At 41.8% G+C, this 25,043-nt stretch overlaps 1 protein-coding gene across 10 annotated transcripts in view; it reads right to left on the reverse strand.

Annotated features, from left to right (window-relative positions):
- Window positions 1–391: 391 nt before the first annotated feature.
- Window positions 392–25,043, reverse strand: part of EHBP1 (EH domain binding protein 1) — a 226,635-nt gene continuing 201,983 nt past the window's right edge. For all 10 annotated transcript variants that reach the window (XM_049799736.1, XM_049799732.1, XM_049799731.1 and 7 more), the window contains 4 exons: window positions 9,226–9,325; window positions 7,964–8,037; window positions 1,396–1,510; window positions 392–1,207 (listed from right to left, as the gene is read on the reverse strand). In XM_049799736.1, coding sequence (XP_049655693.1) covers window positions 1,117–1,207; window positions 1,396–1,510; window positions 7,964–8,037; window positions 9,226–9,325 — 380 coding nt within the window. In that variant the 3' untranslated portion in view covers window positions 392–1,116. The remainder of the gene's footprint in view (window positions 1,208–1,395; window positions 1,511–7,963; window positions 8,038–9,225; window positions 9,326–25,043) is intronic.

Consider the following 25,043-nt stretch of genomic DNA (forward strand, 5'->3'; position numbering starts at 1 on the left):
CCACAAGGAAAAGTTTTACCTCCCCCTCCCCGACTTGCGTTTTATTAAAAACAAACGAAAAACTTTTCCCTCTGCTGGGTTTCGTTGCGTTGGCGAAGCGGCGGCGGCCGGGACGGCCGAGCCCCGCTGTCCACCGACCCCCCCCCCCGGCCCGGGGTCGGGCCCTTCCCGGCCCCCGCGCCCCCTCCCCGGCCGGCGGAGGGAGGAGGGAGGGAGGGAGTTTCTCAGGTAAAGATGAAAGCGGCAGTTACGGTAAGAAAGATTCGGCTTTTATTGAAAATCTTATATATGACTCGGTATTGTAATAAATAAACGAGACGAGCTCCACGAAGGGACGATGCGAGAGCGGGACACGCGTGGGGGCACACGGACGGGGCGGGGGGGGGGCCCGGGCGCAATAAATAACGCGGAGCGGCGGCGCGGCCCGGGCCCGCGGGGGGACGCGGGTGGGAACGGCCGCGCTGTCCCGGGCCGGGCGCCGCTCCCCGGGCTTTGCCCTCACTCTGGGGGAGAAACCCCCCGAGTAAACCAGAGCAGCTCAGCTCTGCTCCCGGGGAAATGTAAAACCGCCGAAATAAAACACTGGTAAATACAGCACATTTTTAATAATAACTGGGGTGGATCTGACCTAAGTATAAAATGTAGGTAGCTTATTAAATATTACATATGGCAGGACTAGATGAAGCCATTCCCAATGATTTTTTTTTCCTAATATCCCCCTCTCTAATCCTATTACGACAAAAACTTATTTATTTCAAAACTCAGCCCTCCTCCAGCTACAGAAACCGGGACAGACTTTGTTTCTTCTGCTCCTTCCGCACATCTCCAGCATCACCCGCATGCCCGGGCTCTCGGCGATTTCATTTCAAACCCTTTCGGCAGGAGAGCTGAGCCCACAAGGAAACCATGGTACAACGCAAGTTTCCTGGAATGGAAACTAAAAAACAACAGAGCGGGGCCCAGCGCAGCCTAGATCTGGCCTAAGAAAATGGAAAAAAGTTTAAAATTTTTTTTAAAACATTTTTTTTTTTTTTTTCTTTCCAGTCCTCACGTCGGCATTTTAAAAACATAAGAAAGAGCCGCGCTGCGATTTCACCACCGCCGCGGGAAGGCCGCTCACTGGAGGACGCATTTCTCTTCCTTCTTGGCCATCTTGCCTTTGTTTTGCTCGAGGGTCCTCTCCAAATGCTCGTCCTCTTCCTCGGCCCTGCGGAAAGAGGCGGCGGGAGGCACGGTGAGAGACTGCGCGGGATGCGCGCCTGCCCCGCTCTCCTCCGCGGCCGTGCCGAGCTCTCCCCCGGCCACGGCCACGGCGCCTGCGGACTTGGCCCAAACTTTCCGTGGGGGCCGTGGTGGCTCGGCGGGGATCCCCCCCGCCCCTTCGCCCAGACTCACTGCTTCTCCTGGGCGTCCAGGTCCCTGACCAGCGCGTCCCGTTTGTTAACGAGAATAACGAGTTCGTCCAGCAAAAGCTGCTCCCGCCTCTTCTGCGCCTCCGTCTTCTGCCAGTCTGCGAGAGAAAAACAAAACCAAACCGGCGGTGAGACGCCGGGGCGCAGCCAGCCGCGCCAGGACCCGGGCCGAGGCGGTGGGGACACCGGCCCCGGCCCGGCCCACTGCCGCTCTCCCTAGCGGGAGCTCCCGTGGGGACAAGCGCAGCCCGCCAGCCTTTTGCCTCCCTGCCCACCTGGCTCGGGGGAGCTCAGCAGCGACTTTGGGGTCGTTTGGGGTTTTTGTTTTGTGGTGGTTTGTTTTTGGTTTTGGTATTTTTTTTGTTTGTTTGGTTTTTTTTCCCCACGACTGTTTCCTGGACAGGCACGGACATTTACCGAGTTTCCCCTCCCCGGAGGAAAGTCCCGTTCCCTGCAACCCGTCTCTTCTTTGCTAATTCCTCGCTCCCTCTTAGCAGCTGCAGGAATCTCACACTGGGCACCATATGCTTCGCAGTAACTTTAAAAGCAGGTATCAGTCAATTAGCATTTTCCCCTTTGAAGTAAAAATACACTTGCTACATACTATCGCGGGGCCCCGCCACCGCCGGCGCTGGCAGGCGGCGGAGGACGGAGCCGCCTCGCTTCTCCCAAGGGGATTTTGCCCGGCCCGGCCCGGCCCGGCCCCGCACGCCGCAGCCCCCCGGGGCCGCCCCGCAGCCTCCGGCTCTCCAGCCAGACCGTAAGGGCTTGTCGCGCTGTCAGTCAAGCCCCAGCCTTCCCCGCCTCCCTCATTAAGAAGGTAAACAATGAAAAGCAGGAGCAGTAGATGATGAGGGAGGTAGCAGGACAAATGAGGAGCGGGAGGGAAAGAGGACACCGGCTCCAAAAAAAACCCCCAACCCCAAAACCAAACCCCACCGGGAGAAGCCATCGCCACCGGCCCGGCGGTGTCCTCCTCATCCTCCTCGGCCGTGCTTCCCGAAGGTGAAGGGGAGAGAGGGTACAGTCCTTTTGGCTTTCTCCCTGCTCTCTCCATTGCCCTGGGCGATCATGTTAAAACTCACATGGCTGGTGCTTATTCAGATAATCCGAACAATGCTCACCACCGGTTACCATGTGAATCTTCACAAACCCCGCAAGAATGCAGTGGTTCAAATCCCCCTGACCCCCCTCCAAAGCCAAATTTATTCAAGACAGCAAACTGCTCAGAAGCTTTATGAAAGCAAGTGGTGCTAGAGGGAATTCAGCCTTGTATTTACAAATTAAAAATTAGATGCATCATCATGCAATAAAGGTTGGGAGAGCGGCAGAAAGGCAGGAATGTGTAACCGCCTTTATCGCGCCCTCACCTTCTGCTTGGGCACACGGGCCGACGAGCGAGTTACTGGTCTGCACGCACGCGGGGAAGACCCACGCCAACACGCGTGTGCAGGCACACTTGTGAGAGGCGAACACGCAACGGCGTCTCGCAAGCGGGGAGGGATTCGGTGCAGGGGCACCAGAGCCCTTCCCGCTGCATCGGCCTGGCAGGGCACTGCCGAAACTTCCCAGGAGTTTTTCTTTTTCTCCTTTTCCTTTTTCTCTTTCTCTTCCTTTTTCACTTTCCTTTTGTTCCTCTTTTTTCTTTTTGAAATGTGTTGCTTCCCCTCCACCGTTGCTAAGGAAATAATTTTCCAGGTGTACACAGCTTAGAACTGAAGCTACCAGTTGAAATTACTGGTAATCTAAGCCATTTCTCCTGCGACAAAGCTGCTTTAATTTGGGTCGCAGCCTTTTAGGTGCTAATTCTCAAGGTGGTCTCTTGATTTCCACTGCTGCCTGCCCTTTCGCTCCTTTTGGGGAATGCTCCTTCTGTTCGACCCGTTTAAAACACACTGCTCTGCACCTCTGCAAGTCAGAGCTTCCCAAAACTGGAGGGTTTTACCCACGCAAATAAAGCCCCTGCATGCGCAATGCAATCTCAGCATGACAAAACCGTCTTGCGAAGGGCAACAGCGGTGAGCTGGGCAGAAAAAGAGGAGAGAGACACGGCAGAGAATTTCAAGGGTGTTTGCTCTCCCCAGACATGGCCCCCAACTTTCAGGTTAACTTTCCCCCTGCTTCTGCTGATAATCGTGCTGCTACTCAGGCTCCCCACCACATCTGGGCACATCAAAAGGGACCTGAAAACCCCCGTCTCTACGTGGATTCGATTTAATAATTTTGCAATTTTGATGGTTTTCACTTAGTTGAAAAACTCTTATTTTTAAAGCCTTTTTCTTCTTTTGTTTTTACTTCACCCCCTAGTTCTCCAGTTTCATCAGCAATTTTAGTTTTTGAAACAGCGAACATCAGTCAAAATACTTCGGTACAGGTTTTGCTCAGTCCTTCACTACTCTTTTTCTCTGTTAAGTCCCTTTTGAAGAGCTATGTTTTTTGTTGCCCCATCTTATAGCCCTGTGGAGTAAATAACATCATATTAGGACTTCATGGAACAAAACTGGTTGTTTTTTTTGTTTGTTTCTGCATTTGCTTATTATTAGTGTTTGAAATACACCACAGGAAAACTTGCTGGCAGAAATATTCCCTTGCATTTTTACTTTGTTTCCTAGAAAAGGAGTCTGACTGCCCGCCCCCCTCCCCCCCCCCCAATAACTACAGTCAAATAGCAATTGGTTAAAAGAGGAACGGCGCAAAGCATTTAAATAACATTTTATATATGATTACATTGCAATTTTGTTTTATCCAGCAAAATACTGCCGGGCAGCAGTTTCGGGAAGCATCCCTATGTTTAAAAAAGCAACTGTGTTCAAGTTGGATTCCTACCTGTTGTGCCTTTTAAGCCAGGATTACCTATAACACCTGTCACATATAGTTACCCAGGCTGACTGCAGCTCTGGGAAGCTACAATATGGGCTGTGATTAATTTGAAGATTCCAGAATAATACTGTTATAAAAGCTACACTCTGGACAAAAATAGGATTAAGCTCCAAGGCTGTATATGAGCTAGAAGTGTTGAAAGCTAAAGCCCCCGTGCCACTGCTCACAACGGGCAGTTTAAAATGACAGAGTTTGCTAAATTCACGTTAAAGTAGAAATGTTTTCAATTATTCATCTTCATTGACTTCATATTGTCTTTTTTTTTCCCCCACTGCTCAAACTGATAATTACTTTGAGCAAACAGGCGGATGGTTCCCATAGAAATGCTTTAATAGAAATGGTCGAAAGTTCTCGTAGTAAAACCTTCAACCTCGCCACTATAATAAATAAGCCCGGCACTTTGATGAAAATTAACACTAGTTTTGTAAAGAGCACATTGGGGGATTGCAGTCAGGTCTTATCTTTAGTTCCAGTCAACTAGCAATCCTGAAAGAGTTTGCATCATCATCAGAGCAGGCCATTTGATAGGATTCTGCTGCTGAACCTAATCAATCTATGGAATACTGTGGCTGCGCGGTGTAACAAAGCTAAAATAGATTTACAAATGGGGTTTTAGAGGATAAGCTCCTCCACAGGATTACATATTGATTTTAAATATAAAAAGCTTATCATATAAACCATAACTACAAAAATAGTGAACCTATGCATAAATCCTTTTAGAAGAGCACCCACTTCAAACTATAAGCCAAGAATAAATCAAGATGTACAAAATCCGAAAGAAGATCCATTTCTTGGTCAGAAAATGAACACACCACCCCAAGGTGTGCAAAAATTAACTTATCTTTTCTAAGGAGGCATTAAATCTCGAATGCAAAAAAAAAAAAGAAAGGAGCAAGAGGAAAGGTAGCTGAAAGGAAGGCATCCCGCCACTCGGCCGCAGACGTGGTAAAAATCAGGCTCTGAACCGCAGCACCTTGTTTACATGAGCTGGCCAGCTCCCAAAGAGCCAGCCAAAATGCCTGCCCATATGTGCCGGTTAAAACCAACCCAGTAACCTGTGTTTTCTTTGGCCTATTAGGCAGGGATTTCAGGCCTTTCTCCGTCGGAGCAGTCTCGGCAGTGGAAAGAGGAACACTTTCTAGCTGGAATAAGGCAGCTCTCTTTCTTATCTCTACAGCTAAACGGGGGCAGGGAGGGGGGGAGTATGCCTTTTTTTACCACCCTTGGTCATTCATGTGTTCCGCGTGAAGTGCCGGAACACTCCAAAAGGCTATTCAGCTGCATATGCCTCCATTTTAGTGGTTGGCTAAGAGGACACTGTCTCCACATCACTGAACATTATAACGGTCAGCACCTCCAGACACCAGCGCTGCCCACACGCTGCCTGCGCAGGCAGGGCAGGCTGGCCGCCAATAAACCGCTTTTATCTGCGATCAGCAGGCTGCTACCTTTTGCAAGGCTCTCTTTTTTTTTTTTCTGTCATCAACTAGCTAAGTAAATTGGTTGATAGATTTTTAAACAGCACAGTCACGCGTGGAAGAGTTAGAGCAATTCACCAAAACAGTAATTATCACCTTTCAAAGACTTTTTTTTTTTTTTTTAAGTTCCAGTTTGGGTTGGTGTGTTCTGCCTTTCTTTTAGACAAACAAACCGGTCCCATCCTGTTATATATATATTTTCCTGCTCATATATTTCAAGTTTGGAATTGATGCTGGTAAAAGTGAGATCTGCCTTTTCAACTCTTTCACGGAGCCCAAGCGCTTATTAGCAATCGGCTAAATGGCCTCGGAGCAGACAGCACCAGGCTGGTTGGGCAGCCCACGCTTCTTTGGGGAAATCATATTATAAATGGTGTGGCTTTACCGGTGCTTCCCCAAAAGTGCATCTTTGCACCCCAGCGCATGTCAGATACAGAAAGCGATACAGCACTGACGCACACATCAAGAGGCTAGGTGTCACAAACATGTATTTTGAGTTTTCACAGGCATTTTCTTGAGAGACTTTCTCCTTTAATATGTTTTTTAGTTAAAAGCAGATAGCTGCTAAACGTTGTAGCAGACTAATAATTTTATTGAGGGTTAAAATGCTAAATGCAGACTTTGTTGTATAAATAAAAAAAAACCCAAACCCTCCAAATTCTCCAGCACTTCTGTTTTCTCCCTAAATCCCTGTTTACCATATCATCAGTAGCACACAAAAAAAAAAAGAAAAAAAAAAGAGAAAAAAAAGACGACTTTGCTGGGTTTTGGCATCCCTCTCTGAACTCACAAAAAGAAATTAAAAAAGGACAGATTTTTGTTCAAGTCAATGTGTGAACGGCATAGGCTGCTAGACATTCAAAGGCTGCTGCTAGGACATTCCAAGACAGTAAAACATATATGAGGCAATTAAACATTGAAATTTCGGATTTAAATCCAGTATCTCTTATCTCCGCTCTGGTTTTAGAGTATTTTATGTTTTAAATATTTCATTAGTATGATTCCCAGCTAATCTGGCTTGTCTTTGCAGAAAGCAGTGTATCTATTTATGACTCAAGTTCATCCAAGAACATAGTGAATGTAGTCTTATGCAAAAAATACAACCACAGACAGAGAGATATAAAAAAGCTACCTGAAACCTGCTGCTTTTTTCCTACAAACTTATGCTCCCAGTGAAGTCTCCAAACTAATTAGAATTGATTTATTATGGATCAGGTACCTTATCAGGTGAAGAAAGAAATTACCATGGACAGTCAAAGGGTTGAGAGGTCAATACAGAATAGCAAAATCAATTTGCATTGATTAGACAAAAGGTCCATTTTACAGAGCCCAAAGGATTACCTTTTAAGCAAACATCTTTGAACTATAAGACAGCATTTGTGACTGAGAGGTATAAGCGGTGCAGCATTAGAAAACACTTAAGATATTTAAATAAGAAAATAATGCAAGCAATGGTTTAAGCTATCTGGATGTTTGTTTTTTTTATTATGAATCATCCCCAGGATTACTGTACAATTCACTTGAAAGCCCTATGGAAAGGATGCAATTGTTTCATTTATCCCACATGTCAATCTTCCTATGGGTTTTCATTCAGGTAAGGTGACTAAACTCGGGAGAGTTGCAGAGAAGGGAGAAAATCTGTGCAAAGGATCGCGCTAATCCTGGTGTTGCTTGCAATGAAATATTTACTTAGCAAACGTAGTGTTTTACCACCAAAAACGATGTGACTTTTTTTCCCAGTGAGATACTGTTGTAAAACAGGTCTGAAACACTAAAAGGAAGGAGGCTCCCTTCTGTGGGTCACCCCTTCCATTTTCTGCAGCACCAAAAGCAGCACGATGCCGCAGAAAGCCAGAAGAGCATTACTGCAACAAAAAAATAATAAACCCCAGACAAATATTCTTTACTTCCTCATCACTTAGTTTTCAAAGTTTATTCCAAACAGACTGTGTTTCTTTGTCTCATACCTTAGACTTCCTTCACGCCCCCCCCCCCCCCCCCCCCCCGCTGAACAAAACTTAAGAATGGGATCATGGATCCAGCGTATTTGCTGTGTGCTATCACTTACAATGATGTAAATATCAGCATTAATTCTTAACTGAGCTTCAGAAAAGCCTCCATGTTTGGTACTTTCAGGTAGCCACCTTGGGCAGCAAGCACTTTCCTTCCCTCGGTACCCAGCATTGTTCTTACCTTCAATAGCAAGCATTGCTCTTAGCTCCCGGTTCAGCAGTTCGTAGCGCCTTTCTAGGTCATGTTCTTTTTCCCTAGGCAAGTTGCAAAAGTTCATCAATATGTTAATTACTAAATCATTAAACACTTAAAAGAACCTTTAACTTACATTGATTTTAGGACTCATAACTGACTTTTCTCTTTAACTTTAAGCTACTCCAAACAAATGATACACAAACTTAAAACCTTGCTCTGGTGGCATATTCAGGGCCTTTTCATTTTCTATAATGTCGGCTTTAATTCCGTCAGTTTAACTCTATTGTGCTACAGGACGTAATTATTTCATATTCATCCTTGGAGCGGCTGTTGTGGAATGTCCCAAGTATAAAACATTCCCCTGGATCTAATGAACAAATTCCAGCATCAGCCTATTCACCAAGATAATATGACACTGGAAGTATTATCCTATATACATTCTGCCCTAATGAATAATGAAAATTAGACACGGGATTAGAAAGCTTAGTATTTTGAAGGTAGAATCTTCTCTCAAGTTCAGACACGGCAGGAAATTCGTGAGCACAGGCTCTTCCCAGGGAAGTATGCAGGCATCTACACTAGGTGGCATTACTGAAAGAAATATAATCAAACCGAAAGAAGCTGGAAAAGGAGCGCTGAGGGCAGAATGCCTCTAAAAACGAGCAGCGTCTTCTCCCTTCCTCGCCGGTGCTAGTGAAAAAAGTTTATTTGTCCTTACTTTGCAGTATCGGTGGTATCATCGCACTGTGACTGATTCACTAACATCCTTTCAGCAGTCTGGTGCTGCTGAACTAGCGAATGGGATTGAGGATTTCTACAAAGCAGGTAGCAACTCAGATTTTGCTCTCTCTCCAAATAGTCTTCACCTGTCACATCTGAGGCACAATCCAAATCTATTTGTGCATTTCTAAACTATAATTTTATTCCACTGTTGGGCCTTTGAAAACGTAGCTGTGCTTAATATTTCTTTAATTATTTTTTTAACTGTGCTTAATATTTCTTTAATTATTTTTTTTTTTTCACAGCTCTGGCTAATCTTGTGTCATTGCACACTTCTCATTTTCAAGTCTGAAATATGAGAAAAACAAGTTACTCAATGTGTTCCACAAAGCATCCACGCTACTCACTTTTGAGGGAATATTTCTGAAATCTAATGGGAAGAGAGCAAAAAAGCTTTGCGTCTATCTGATGGGTACATATTCCAGTAAATCATCCTTTTGTAAATACATGTGTCCATCCATACTTACAGAAGAGAAAGCTGGTTCATTCGTCTTATTAAGGCATTCTTCTTATTAACCAGCATGAACCATTCCTGCATCATAGCTTCTTCTTCTTCTGTGTTTCTTCCTGCAATCAAAAGAATTTCATTACTTATGTGGCATTTCACAAAGTCAGCTACATATTTAATTTCATGTTTTGGAGTATTGGTCTCCAATATCATTGAGCATTACAAGGTGTACTCTCAAATGGTAAAAATACTGTATGACTACAAGTCCTGCTGCCCAATCCTTGCTTCATCAATAAATCTTTGAAAGCAGCCATTCTTCAGCATACATTTTAGTGTTCTTTATCATGCTGATACCCCGACCTAAATAAACACCTTATAAATACTGTATCTTTTAAATTCTCCTGGAAGAACTATATTGTTGCCATGTTCCCAATGAAAAACACCTTGCTGCTAAAAGACATCTGGTCATCACAAGCTTCCAAACTCAAAAACAATCCTTGTGGGCAAGATCCACTCCACCCATGCAAACACAGTGCAGTCAGGATGACACGGTAGGGATCAAAGTAGCTGCAGCAGAGATGGTAATCCTGAACCCCTGGCCAAGGCATGGGCACCTGCTCAGCTTCTCTGCGCTTATGGCCACTCTTCCAGACGATGAGTGGAAAGAGCTGCTCCTCTCCTCAACCCACAATCAAAGGGAGCATCGGCACAAATAGAAATCATTTGGAGTCCAAGTGCCCAAGGGTCCCCATGTGTATATGCATGGACTAGCACCCCTTTCCCCAGCCAATGTCCATCATTGCCTCCCAGGCAGAATCAGGATCCTCCACAGCCCACCTGCAGGCAGTGCTATGCTCCACCAGACTCTGTAAGACGCTGTGTTACCACCTCTGCACCATCAAGCCATGTGGTGGAAAGGCAGACGAGTATTCAGAAGGCTCCTGACTGTCCTTTCCATGTACCAGAATCGCTAAGCCAAATTTCATTCTCTCTGAACTTGGGTACAAGGAGAAACCTCATCAAAGCTCTTTATGGAGACTGCACCTTTGTGGTGACCTGCTATTCTCATCTCTCAAGTTGAGCTGAGAAGCAAGGACTATGTGGTCCTCACTGAATTAAGCAACTCACACATTTCTTACAGTTAAAATTAATCTTGGAAGAAACCCGGAACAGTCGCAAAGGACCATGAACTGGGTCTTCTGAGTACTTCTCCTAGCTTCAACACTGCTTCACCGGGAGACTGGGGGCAGATGTCTGAGTTTAAGCACCTTGTGTGTAATATGAGGATAATCACCCATACCGATCTTGCAAGGGTGCTAAAAGTTAATTCTCTGATGTTTGTCAAGGTGTTTGAAATCTCTGATGCAAGGTGCTGTACACTTGGGGAAGCTATCTTACTAACTGAAACCACAGGATCCCTAGTTGCAGAGAAGCAACTTCCAGCAGCAGAAGCTGGAGAGACACCAGAAGAAATACTGTTTTGCTCTAGAAGAAAGCTTTCAATTTCTAGATGGCAGCATTTGCAATGCTTGCATGCACGTGACTACCATGGACATGTTCACACCCCAATCTGCATGGAGAGCCACCTCCTTACCCAGCTATGACCCTGCTGCGTGAAACGGAAGGTCACCAGCCTTCTCCAAACTGTTTGATTCCCCCCCACCATTGACCTGTGGGCTTGATGCATCCACACAAGGGAAGGAAAAGAGATGAACAGGGAAGCGGGCCAGCTTGGGGTGGAGCTGATGGACCCACACAGTAAGTAAAAGTTACACAATTTGACATGCTCTTCTTTCTGATGTGAGACATCCCCCCATACCCACTTATCACCCTGGGAAGCTCCTGGTTGATGAAACTGCTCCTCAGAAGGATGCTTTTAGGTTAAACAATTTGCTAGCAGCAAGACGTGAAGTGCAGAGCACCCTAAAGTGGGGATGACCCTGCAGCCCTTCTCCAAGCAGAAGCAGCAAGGTCCAGCTCCTGGATGATGGAGTGATGACGAAGAAATTTGTCAAGTAGAAATGCTCTCCCCCAAGACCTCCACTTCTGGTTTTGTGCAGAAAATATACACCATAGCATTTACAATACTATTCAGCAGTTCAGCACTCCCCCAAAGAGGATTAAAATTTACAGGTATACTTTGCTGTTAAGTTACAGATCAAAGGCATTGCTGTATGGGTCCATCTAATAGGGTCTGCTTTTAGAAGTACATCATAATATTAGCAACCTTTTGTTGAAATGCACCAAGTAGCTGAAATTTATTTAGGAGAGAGGGCAAGAAAAAGGAGCTAGATTGGTTTTTTTATCCTTGCAAAATGACCAGTCTATTCTGTGATACATGAGATTGCCACACTGCTGGTAAAGAAAGGTTCTCACCACCAGACATACGTGGCTATAGTAACATTTTCATCAATTTATGACACTAAATTTGTTGGTTTTGGTGTGGTCTTGGATCTCTGGCTAAATAAATGCAAGCTCTTGCTGCATTTCATTTTGCAAGCCTTGAAAAAGAAATGGGAGACAGAAATGTTTCAAAGGAGTTTGAGTCAGTGATGGACCTGAACTTGAATTTCATGCCATGCAATCTCAGGGTAAGAACTTCTTTCTATTAATGCATTCCTCCTAAATAAAGTTAACTACAACACATAACGAGAAAAGATCTAGGTAAAGCTTGGAGCTGCCGAGTTAAGATCTGAACAGGTGTCTATTTTGATATTTCCATGCTGACATCCAAAGCACATGCAATATCCATAGAATATGCTGGTTTAAAAGTGAGTTAACAAAGTCTTGATTGTTTTTACAGAATTTTTAATCTGTTTTTGTATTCGCTTTGGACCCATGTGATGCCCTGACACCGGTCATGTGATATCAGCTGCGATAGGCACAAATCCCCGGGCAGCAACAAAAGAAGAAAGAGTAAAAAAGAAAAAAGCTGAGAAAAAGCTTGCAATTTGGAAAAAGGCCAATTGTACCCTGGCGAAGGCCTTTTTGATCAGTGAAATGACACATGTGTGCAATATTAATAGCAGTCGATGCTGATATTGTATTTGTTGACCGTCAGCTTTTAAATTCTTGAGCACGGAGCTGAAACAGATTGTTCCCAGGCAAGCAAAATAAAGATGAACTGCCATATATAAAAAATTTAAATAACTCTTTTCAGCACATACAGTGGCACTAGCACATTACTTTTTTTTTCTTTTTTTTTTTTTCCTCAGTGGAAAGATACACACGAAACACTTTCAACAAAGAAAAACTGAGTGTTGTTACTGCAGTGATATTGCAAGCTAACCTCACATTTACAATTTCTAAATAAAAAAAATAAGAAAAAGCTTTTCTTCAACACAGTTTCATTCTGTAAAACCCTGCTGCAGCTGCTGGGATTGTTTTTGTTTCCACTTTCCAAGTGTAAAACAAGTATTTAATTGGCTTGCTACAAATGCTTGAAAATTAAAATTGGGAAAATATCTGTGTTGTTCTTGGGGAAAAAAAATACTGTACAGATTATTTAAATGAAGCGAAAAAAATGTTTGAGAACAAATCGATCCCACACATGCAAACCCCTTATCTGAGCCAGTACAAGATGATGAAAATCTATAAATAGCCCACAGATCTTAAACTTAAATTTTTTTCCATAATACATGCATTACACTATTGTTTTCAATAAAAAACAACAACAACAACAACAACAACAAAACCCTTTTAAAGCTAGTAAGTTGGACCATTACAAATTAATCCTGACTTTAATAACTGGTTAAAGACCCCTTCAGCTTTATAAGTAACAAAAAATATTAAAGCCTGTGATCACAGCGAGCTTTTCTCATTTCTCCTCTAACCATTTGTTATTTAATCCAATACTAGTAATCCAATTTGTCCATCAGACTTTTAAAGGGCAGAATGCAACTTCCCCAGCTTAGACACTTTTCAAAGTACAATATATTTTTCAAATGAATGCTGGATGTTTCATTTTTTGCCCAACTGTTCCTAGCTCTAATGTATGAGGAAAAAAAGAACAAGATGAACATTGTTCGTACTGATTAAGTAAGAGCTCATTAAAGAGCTGTCAGTGCCGTACTTTGAATATGCATGAAGCATATAATCAGATCTAGTACCGTCACTAGAGGAGAATACGGTAAGTACAAAGGATTGATTTAATTACTTAGAGTGGGCTGTGGTGGTAAAGCAGTCTTGTTAGCGCAAAAAGAAAAGGAGGTTGTATTCTGGCACGGTTAGGGGAAAAAGGCAGTTTTAGCTTCTGCCACAATACCTAATCTCAGGATAAAGCACTTTACATTGTAGCTGAAAATGAAGACTGTCAGTTTTCTAAAAAGACCAGAATTCATCTTATCTTGTTTAACCTCACCTGGTTAACTATCTAGCAGAACATATTTATTCTCTTTAACACATAATTATGGTTATACCTTTTTATCCTATAGTTCAATAATGACTTCTGAAAACAGTCTTCAAATAAGAGCGTGTAGTGCTGCAAACATCATATGCATGCAAAATGCTTGGTAAGATATTTAAAAAATGCAGAACCAGAAACTAAGATGAAACAGTAAGTACACGCGCCTTTATGTAAAAAGACAATACAGCTTTTAATGTTGGGCTTTATTATTAGACAGGTTCTGAGGATAATTCTGGCAAGGTTTCTCTAATTTATCCCCCCCCCCCCCCTTCCTTTCTGCTTTCTTTTTTATTTTTTGTTTTCTTTTTTTTTTTAAATCAATACATTCTTCTTTCATTCTTCTTCTAGGAATCCAAGGGAATTCTCTCACAGCAACTCTCAGTGCCATTTTCTAATTTCATTGTCTGGCTTGAGTGGTGAAGGATGCATGCTCTATTCTTCTCTTCACTTGACATCTACCAGAACCCTCCTCAATGATTAGGAATGAGCCCAACACCAAGCCTGGAATAGCACAAGACGCTAAATTCTGCCCTCAGATACGAGAAACTCCTACTGACTTCTGAGTTGTGCTTCTGCACTGTAATAGCTCCTGTGCAGGATTCAATCAAGGCTGCAGCATAAAGTTTGGTGATTTTGTCCCTTACTGGGACAAATTTTAATGATAGCCAAAATAATGATAGCCAGAATTTTAATGATAACAAAAAAACCCTACAAACCCCACCCCGAACTGCTTTCTTTTTTCCTGTGGTTCATCACATGTATTCAAATATCATTTTCCTGACTGTTACTCAAAACCAAGTGGAGCCAATTTTCATCTACAATGTTCAAGAATTACAAGCATGTTTATATGTTACCATTTTTTGAGAACAATGTAAGCGACTAGCTTATTTTAACGTTGTACAGCTTCCAGGCAGTCTTTTAAAAATACCTTTTCCTTCACATTCTTCAGGATTTACAAATGGATTTTTGTCTACACTGTAAGCTAATTATTTGTTAAATATTTAAATAAGAGACAAAGGTCTCTTCTGAATCGATTTGAAAAAAAATAATTCTTTTTTTTTTCCTTTCCTGCTAAAAATACTTCCAAACCCATCCCTTATGTTCAGCCAGCTATCAGTACGTATATGTGCCATTAGACCCATTATTTTTAAGCCGTTTGGGCAGCTAGTCATTAGATAAACCCAATATGGATTAACATAGTAAACCTGTACATTGCTAAGAAAACAGAGAAGAAAGTGCTACAAAACACTCTGAATACTGCTTAAAAGGAAGAAAAAGCAGCAACATGCAGGGACAAGATTAGTTTACACTGTAAACGGATAAACACAGTAACTCCTCCACACTTTATACCACCGTAAATCTGTCAAGATAAGCCAATAGATTAATATTTTTTTAAAAATCCTTAAATGTAAACATATTTAACTGTTGTGCAAAAATGAATTACAACACGCGGAAGATAAATTATGAAGGGTTTCTATCAGCATCCCAAACCAGCCCATTCAATCTGGCAAGAAATAACAGGTTTACTGAAATCACTTTGTATGCCGTCTTAAGCGGTAATTGTTTTTAAATTTTATTTGCACTGTGTATAGTGTGTGTGCCATGGTGTCATGGTTAAACACAGAAACGTCCTCATGTCTCCCCATTTACCTCAACAGAACTACATGAAAAACAACCTACTTAAGACAGAGCCCATTCTTCACCCATTTGCTGATGTTTACACACAGTTTTAAAATAGAATAGAAGAAGCTTTCTTCACTCAACACACTTGGGTGAAGAGGCCAGCAGGAGAATGCCAGCGCATGTGAACTAGAGCGGGGCGAATAATGACAAAAACTGGCCAACTTCGCTCTGCTCCTCTTTGTGGGCTATTTGTTAGTTGAGAGATGCTAGATGACCATCGAGAACCGTCCAAACACCAGCAAATTCCACAAATTCAATGGGAAGGTATTTTGAAAATGTACCCTGCTGCCTTTATTTGCCTGCTGAAAAAAACAACCAGCTGCATTCACCCAATCATGGGGATGAGTTTTTACGAGTTTCTGTATTAGGAGAGAGCGGACAGATTGGGTTGTTTACCTGAAGGAGAACATGAATAGCAAATCAAGAATAGTTCTAGGATGTGTCTCATCTTGTCTCATAAGAACCTGGGGAAATTCGCTGGAATTGAAGGTGGTGTGTTTAAAACCGATAAAAAGAATGGTCTTTCCTCAAAGCCTCATCATTTACCAGTAGAACTTGTCGCCACGAGGCAATGTTGAAGCTAAGAGCTCAGCAAGAATTAAAACCAGGTTGAATGTTGAATATAGAAAGGCAAAGCTGTAGCAATAAATATTCAAACAAACAAACAAAAAAACATGGAAGGTAGGAACTGGATCCTCCTGCTTTAGGACATGAGCTAACCTTTAATTTTTAGAGGTTAAATGAAATGTTCCTTGGGGCCAGGTTAGCCTGTAACTGGCCCTTGCAGAGTTTCTTGTCCCTGCCTGGGTACAATCCATACCTGTCCCTCTACAGGACAGTGTTCTGGACCAGAGCATGGGGCTGATCCATTGCGGCAATTACAGATTTACGGAAAGGAAACACAGGAAGGGACGAGAAACAACGCCTGGTGTTTTAGCTGACCAACCTCACATTGCTAAACAAAGGCTGATGGAAGGTCTCGAACCCTTCGACGTCAATGGTGGACTTCCCACTGATTTTAATAGTCTTCTCATCTCGCTCACCGTGAAAAATTTATGCGGAGACGAGCTCTTGTTTTTAATGCGAGTTACTGAATTTAACAAATACTTAAGCAGAAAAACCTATATTCACAACAGATATTCTTTGTAAAGGAGAGTTACATGAGACCTACCGCAAAATGCATCTGACACAACTGAAATATATGGTGAAGATTTTTAAATGCCTAGTGATCCATTATTTTTCACTGAGTGAAAGTAATGCATCCCAAAAGACACCTATTTTCTGAAAAATCACCCTCCTCTGCTTTCAGAGGACCACCTTTTGTGGAAAAGCTCAGAATTTTGGTTGAAATAATTCTTCAAAGTTCTCAATGTCAAAATGGAGCCTGCAGTAAGCATCCCGCAGCATGAATGGTTGGGCTGCTCCACCTTGAGCTTCAAGCCTCCCATTTCAGACTACCATGCCCAGCTTTCTCCAAAAATACTTCTTGCTTTCACTGAACGAGGACCTCCTCAGTTATTAAAAATCACTGAAAATGAACAAGAATAGCCACCAAGAAATAAACAGGATGGGACTGTTGTTTAGATGACACTGTAGAAGAACTAGCTTGCAGATGAAGCCCCAGCACAATTTTCTGAACTGGATGGGAAAATGCCTAAGGAACATTAGAAAGGCAAATTCACGGCCACTAACTTGCTGTCTGAGAGCAGTTCAGAAGGTGACATTGATGTCCACACAATGGAGTCTCATAAAGGTAGGTAACAACTGCCAAGAATCTGCCAGGCAGAGTTACATTGCAGTGCATTGTCTGACTTTATTTCAGCCCCCCAAAGTACTGTGACCCTAACAAAACAGAGCCGCCGCCAAGGGAATGCCTTTATCACAAGCACACATCAAATTAGCTTAATATCAAAGCAGAAAACTTGTAATTTCTTTGGTTTCTGAAACATAATAAATCAGAGAGGCTATTTAAAATTTCGAGAGCTTTGTAAACAGGTCAGGGTTCTGACCACATCTCAGCACGTGCGAGGATTTATTCTACCTGGAGTGGGACTGGCTCACAAGAAGACAAACAGCTGTGGCCTGTAGTCTTGGCAACCTAAAATTATCACAGGACCAAAACTTCCACAAACGATGAATTGCCTGAAAGATTGCTGATTTTCTCTACATGGAGAGTCAATACAGCGGCCACTAGAAAATAAAAGAAAATCAACAGAAACGGAATGCCTGGGCTTGATAAAGATTACAAATGTATTTTAAATGTGGGACCATCAATCCAGACCAAGAAAACACATAGTTTGTGGCCCAAAATTCAGACAACAAGAGGCAAGATTCAACTGAAATATCTGGAGAGACTCCTATAAGAAAGTGATGTTTCCTGCCTTGAGGACAGTGTCTGGAGGGATCCTAGCACTGAGCAGAACCAACACTTGTCCTTTATCACCCTCTGGTATTCTTTGTAGCCAAATCTTCTCACATAGCACAACTTCAGAACCACAGGCTTGGGAAAGTATATATCAGACCTTTGCTTGCAGCACAGGAAACATGCCCCATTAACTGATACACTCAAAGCTTTGAAGTTACAGAAAAAACAGTAGTTCACACTTGGAAATCCACCAAGAAGGGGATGATGATCTGGCAGATGAACTATTTCATTTGCAGGTTGACAAGCAGAGTTGGATGCTTTGTTATGAGTGATAGCAATTTCTCTATGGCTCACAATTACTCCTTAAATCAGTTGCCTGTTTAGTTGGCAAGTGATGGCTGGGTAAGATTCTGAAGTGAGAGGCCAGTTAAACTTAATCATTGGATTGTGCTCTACTAGGCAGCATATTATCCCATTTTTACCAAATGTTGCCTTACTTCCTTCAGAACATATTCTCCTGGAGCTGGAAGGGGCAGTAGACAGTATAAATTTACTTCTTTAATGGACAGGGCTGAATCTAACCCAAACAACTGCCTAAAGTGAGATGATGGTTGGCAATGAATGTGACCTTGTATTGGTGTTAACGAAGATGCCTACTCTTACTGGGAGTTGGCAGGTTTGTACTTCTGGGATCCAAAGCTTCCCAGGGCTAACTGAGCAAGTTCAGCTAGGTTGAGCTGTCCTGGGGTCCCACAGTTTCCAGTTTTGACAAAAAAAGGTGGTTTAGGTGGCAAATGGGAGAAAACCAAGAAAAAATAACAGGGCTTTCTGCAGACTGCAGTGGCATCGTGGGCTGGGAGCCCTGGGGTGACCAATGTGCCTTTCTCCTTGTCTTCTCTTTACAGGCAGGCACTGATTGTACAGAAAGCTAACTTCCAGGCATAAAGCCAAAGACTATGCGTACCACATGAAAGAGCATTTATACTGCAATACCACAAAGAAAGATGGAAATCAGTTAAAAGAAGCAAATGTCTGTTGGGTCTTGCAAGACTTCGGAAGTCTCGCAAGTCTATTCACAGCGCCTAGGGCTCTCCCAGAGTAGCCTCCTGCTACACAAGCAGCCCTGCACTAGGCCTCTCTTCTTCAAGCTGGCTTCAAGCACTTTGTCAACAGGTTCTTTTAAGGCAAGGATGAGGCTACAAGCCAGGGAAGTGCATGGAGAGGAGGCTGACTTACTTTTCAGCCCTTCCAGCCAATGGCAATTCTGTGTTACTTTGAGAAAAAAATAAATATGGTCATTGTTGCTGCTGAGCTCCTTTAATGTTTTAATGAACTTGGCCTGGGAAGGCTGAACATGTATGCTGCCTACATCTGGTCTTGGAGAGGTCTCTTCCTGGGAACTTCTGCCTACCAATGCACAGATCTAAGACTGAAAAATGTGTTGAATTAGAGAGTCAGAACTGTGAAGTCCGGGGTTTGGCATGGTGTGTTCATTCTGTGGGAGCTCCTCAGCTGTAGAAATGCTGGGTATTTGGAAAAGTATGGCCAGATGGTCTTCCTTTACCAAAAGCAAGTCAAGATTGCTTCACAGGAGCTGCTAATGGGAGGAGATGGAGACTGGAAAGAGTTTGTCAGTAAGAGACTGTGGAGGCAACATAACAGAAGGAAAACTGGAGAAAGGTTGACAAGCCTCAAGAACTCAAGAAGTTCTCAATCACTTATAAAATGCATCATTCTGGCAACTACAAAACTAATACTTGTGCAGAAATTCATGTATGAAAGATCTGGACCCTGAAGACTCATGTCAGAAAAACAGCTTACTAGTGTGCCAGTTTATTTACATTAACAAATTTTAATGAATGGCTATGCACTGCATGGATTCAGTACTAGCAGGCATTTCTACAGAGCTCTGCAGGCTTCAGGTCAGTCAAGTCACACTTGGATGCAATGTAGAAGCACAGTTATTGTCTTGTAAGTGAGATCTCGATCATAATGTCATTGCACATCTTTCACGAAGGCTTTTGGTAGTTGCCAAAACTCCCATTACCATAACTGTGGCAGCAACTTAATGTTCCTGAACTGGAGAGAGAAGCATCTCACCAAGTGCTTTATAATATTGCTTAGCTTCAAAAAAAGCAGTAACTACCAATGCATAGCTTTGTGAACTGTTAATATGTTACAATAAAAGTCACTAACTCTTATGCTCGCGTCAAAAACCTTTTCTTCTGTCCAACACAAACTGCTATTAGTAATATCCTTCTAGCCTCCTAATTGTTCGGTAATTCCAATAGGGAATGCTCATAAACTGGCACCAGCAAAAACCCAAACCAGTGTCACATAAGTATCATTCACATACTCAGAATTTTTTTAAACACTTTCACTCACTTCTTATGTTAAATGAAAAAAGGTAAATGGTAAATATGTTGTTTTCAGCAATACTTTTAAATTTTCTATCTTGCCAGAACTGCTGTTGTTATACTGTCCTTTTTCTTGCCGTGCTTCGGCATGTGCATCTTTGCCTTTCACAATATTGTTGGACAACCCTCTACCATCTCGTGGTTTGGCAAGTTTTCAGTTCACCTGAGATTAATCATGCTGAGCTAAGCAAAACAATAGTGTAGGAAAGCAAGGCTGGTAAACTACTATAAAACTTACAGTCTTATTAATTCATTCTTTCTGATTTAGGTAAGACACGAAAATATGACAAGACCATGATAATTTTTTCTCCTTATGTATACACACCAGTATTTTTCATACTGTCTGCTTGTGAGCTTCAAGACGGTAACAAAAACAATTTCTAAATGGAGTTCATCTCTCAGGCAAAACTGAACATTCATCATTTTCCTCCCCATGCCCTGACGCTGGTAAATATAAACCTGCATTTACTTTTGAGAATTCCAAAGAGAATTGTGAATTTAATTGTTTTTAAAAGACAAAACTTGGCTTAGGGAGTAGGGTGCCTCCTCCTCCCTCCTCCAGTGCAAATTTGTATTGCAGACTGGACAACTCCAGTAAGAAGCATTCAAGATGGTATAATACAGACTGGTAAATACAGCTCAATAATCAGGTTTGTGAAGGTGCAGAGCATATAAGGGATTTATTTTTGATAGTGAATCTATACACATATACATCATCAAGCCCCCATTTTGAAGCAGACCACTTTAAGTGATTAATACAGCTAAAGGGGGCAGATAAGAGATCAATGACAAAAATCACCTGGTAAAAAATAGTAAAAGGTGTTGCATTAAAAGAGCTTTTACTTTGCATGCAAAACAATACCGAGAAACCTGTATTTTAGCACTTGTACTCAACAAGCACTCCAAAGTATGCCGGGATGAGAACAGAAACCCATCCTTTCTAATAATCTTGTGACAAAAGCTAAAAGACATCATCCTATTAACTACTGATCTCAACTGCTAATGCAGAGTACTTCCTGGTGCCTTTTATGTAGAATGCCGCTATTAAAAAACCACTAAACATTCACTGTGAACAACACAGAATCATTCATCTTTTATCAGCATCTCTTGTTAGAGGAGTATGAGAGGGGCTGAAGGTGTCATTGATATTATAGAGTGGAAATTAATCAGAAATTTTTCTCATATTTTCCTCATCACACTCATTTACTTTTGTACAAATTTCCCCCTGCTAAAAAGTTCATACCCAGCCCCCTGTTGTACGCTTTTAAGTTGAGAATATTCAACGAGTGCGTCAACTGAAAGGCACCAGGTCCTAACACAAAAAGCATTCGAAATTCTCATTTAGTTGTCTTTATTTTGCTAGCGCCATGTGGTCCTTGAAGATGTAGAAAACACGGGAAGCCGAGTAAAGATCAGAGCAAGCTCATTAGCATTCTGACAAAATTGGAGTGGTGGAGATGTATAGTTTGCCTAGTTTGTCGTTTTGAAAGCTACCGGTGGTAAGCTTTCTATTTCATTGTGCTTTTGTCTTTTTTTGGGGTTTTCAACGCAGCAGGGTGGTTGTTAGCCTAGGTTTTCACAGTGCATTGTGGGAACCTTGCCTGCACATTCAGCCTATATAGTATCATTCGAGTTCAAGTCAAAAAGTTTTTTCTTTTTTTTCCCTATTTATTTCATAATCACCTATGCTAATGCATAATTGTTGTCTCGCTGTCAAAACCCATACTGCCCAACACCTGGTTTATAAAGTTAAAAAACCCCCACCAACTCTGAGCTGTATTTAAAAGTAAAACCTTTTAAACATGTTGCTAGTTTTCTTCAAAAGACAAGATAAGAAGAAATTAATTTAAATTCCACTGTTTACAATAAACTAGAAATGAATTTGAGACAGATCCAGTTGATTAGAATTCAAAAGAGACTCTTTCACTGTATAAGATCCCCAATTCTATTTCAGAGCCTCTCTAAGCAAATACGGGTTTATGCTCCAGAATTATGTAAATAATGAATTACCTCTTAGAAGACCTAAAGAAGTTATTACTCTGGTGATTTGATTTATTTTTTTTTTTAATTTTTTTTAAACATAAGGCTCACTTTGAAGGGCTAAAAGGGCTACATTAATGCTGCTATTCAACATGAACGTTTCCAAGTTGCAGTGAAATGGATAAAGGTCTTTTTGGATGAATTTATCTGCTAAATCCTTGTGGTTGCCCTCCTATCTCAGATGATGACCCAAAAGAATGTCAACAGCTCATTTCCCAGAGAGCTGGAAAGAGTCACTACGCAAGCCATAATCTGCACGTTCTCAAAGAACCATTTCAAACATTACATTTCACAAGCTGTTTAAAGAGATTTTTTTTTTTCCCCTCTCATCTCCACTATCCTACCAGTACTTTGGACATCAGTGCCTCAGAAATGAGGGCTTTAACAAAGTTGAAACGTGACTTTTTACGTATTGTGTTGGTGGGTCGTGCATACGTGCACATGCATACACGCACCATGCAACACGTGAGTGCCCATGGATTCCCACATGCTTCAAATTCATGTCGCTAAATTCTAGCCGCACTATGGCAAGGACAAGTAAATGCTAAGAATCAAAATATATTAAGTCACCCCTAACTTACTTGCTGGATTTTTTTAATATAATGTGTGTCAGGCTGCCAAAATTGCAGATATCCCTTTAGTAGGAAAGGACAAAACCCAGCTTGAAAGCAGTTACAATGGTTTAGATTTGGATACAGTAAATTTTACAATGGAGTGGGGATTAAAAATTTATTTACTTACCAAGGAGGAAAGGATAAACAAATATTAAGAGAAAGAACCGCTTTATACAAAACCTTCAAAATTCTTTCTTTTTGTCATGTGCTTGGACAGCATCATTATGTTTGTCAAAACAGGCTTAGAGCTGCAGCCAGCCTCTGATGATCAGGAAAAGCAAACGGTCAGCCCAAAGAGGAAATACTGGTCTTTAAAAAACAAAGTACAAGCAGGTAAGTGCCTGAAGACAGAAAGCTCTGAGATACTCCCATAGCCGTGTGGATTGACAGATCTAAATTTTTCCATTGTATCTAAAATCTAATTTCACTCTACGGCCATGTGAAATACATGAAATTTTGGCACAGGAGATGTTGCAATGTTTAAGCTATACATGAAGAACTATATTCCCTCCCCAACTAAAAACATACCCCCCCAACCCTGAGAATTAAATACCAGGCGTTACTTTAAGCTTAACAAAAGACAGAATTTTGCCAGCTCTGAGATGCCACCTTTATTTCAAATCTGCTTTTAATCACTCAGTTCCTTTTCACTCAGGTTCCAACTCCCAGCAGAGGCAAATAACCTGGAGACTGTTATCCGCATGACAGTAAAGGCGACCGAATTATTTTCTATACTTTGCAATGTGCTTATAGCTGCAAAATTATTTATCTCCTTCACTGCATTCTACTACGAAAGTTTCCTCCAGAAGAATCGCCGGGACCAGCCATATCAAATTAGAGGGCAGTCAGGAGTGTCTAAGTCCAGCTTTAAAACAAATATCATAACAATTACTTAGCCATATGGAAAATAGGGTATGTCTTTCCTGAAAGCTTTTATACATTTTCTATCTCAAATTTCAACTTCATTAGAAACTACTTCTGACTAGCAAGCTGCAAGATTGCTAAATATCTGTTAACTCACCATGAAGAAAGAGAATCTCTTGAATGGCAGAACTTTTCCAAGATGCAAATGAACAATAATCTAATTTCGAGAGTAAATTAACTGAAGGATTCATTTTAATATGTTTCAAAGTCTCCAAAATTAAGTGGCAGTTGCAATCTATGCACTATACACATATACGTATGCCCATGCTCACGTATGCATGCTAACACAGCACCCCTGCTACACCCAACTCCCACCTTCAGAAGAACTCACATTGTACTTATGTTTAGGTTCCTATGACTTAAAGGCCAGATGTTTCACAAATGACCAACAATTGGAGGTTAGAATAAATTAATGACTGATTTCTGAGCTTTGATGGAATTAAGCATACTTCTTTTCTCAATGTGCCATGTGAATGTTCCCCTGTTAAACTTTTTTTTTTTTTTTTGACAAGTGAGGCCACCCGGCAGAAAACAACTGATGCAAAACCCGGGAGTAATCCCTCTGTTTAGTTCAACACTGTGGTTAGCCTTAACACTGCCTCTATTATCCAATGGATTTAGAGAAACTTTCATTTATTTGTTGGCCTCAGTCTTCCAACTTTGTTGCCTTCTTTAAAGGACCCAAGAGCCATTCCTATGTAAATACATTTGCATAGGCCACAATGAAACTTTCTGGGACTCGGATTAAACTTGCAGAACTAGATAGCTGCACTGCGCATATTTGTGATCTTCACGTAAGTACTTTCACAAATACATACAAGTAAATGAAGCTGATGTTAACTCTCGCTACAGGAACGCCTGGAGTTTAAAAGAAACACTCTGTCGCAAACTATGTACCAAAGCCCGGAACGCTGAAACAACTGGCAGACACAGCACCCAAATGTGAAATTACAATATATATAATGAACAAAAAGTCCTTTTCATTTAGGAGCTGTTAAGATCAGTGCTTTATCTGCTGCAAAATGTTATCTTCTCTCCTAACCTGTTCCTGTTCCGGTAGGACAACAGGATCCCTGCTGTAAAAGTGATGATTCATAGCTACTTGGTTTTTCACTTGTTTTTTTTTTCTTGCTGCCTCTGTTTATAAAGAGTACCTAGGGTACAATGTATTATTATATACAGTACACAATACAGCCTTCTTGCAGCCAATTCAAATATAAAGCTTTGCATCCAGCAAGTCTATTAGGAAACAGCACCAGAATTAATCCCTGCAATTACTACCCTCAAAAAATGCTGGTGGACACTCAGCGCAATTTTGCCATTGGCACATACAAAATGCCAGTACCATAAAGGTTTATGTTCTGTAAGAGAGGCACGATGAGCCTAAAG

Source organism: Accipiter gentilis, chromosome 5 (genome assembly GCF_929443795.1).
Source record: "Accipiter gentilis chromosome 5, bAccGen1.1, whole genome shotgun sequence".
NCBI classification, from domain to species: Eukaryota; Metazoa; Chordata; class Aves; order Accipitriformes; family Accipitridae; genus Astur; species Astur gentilis.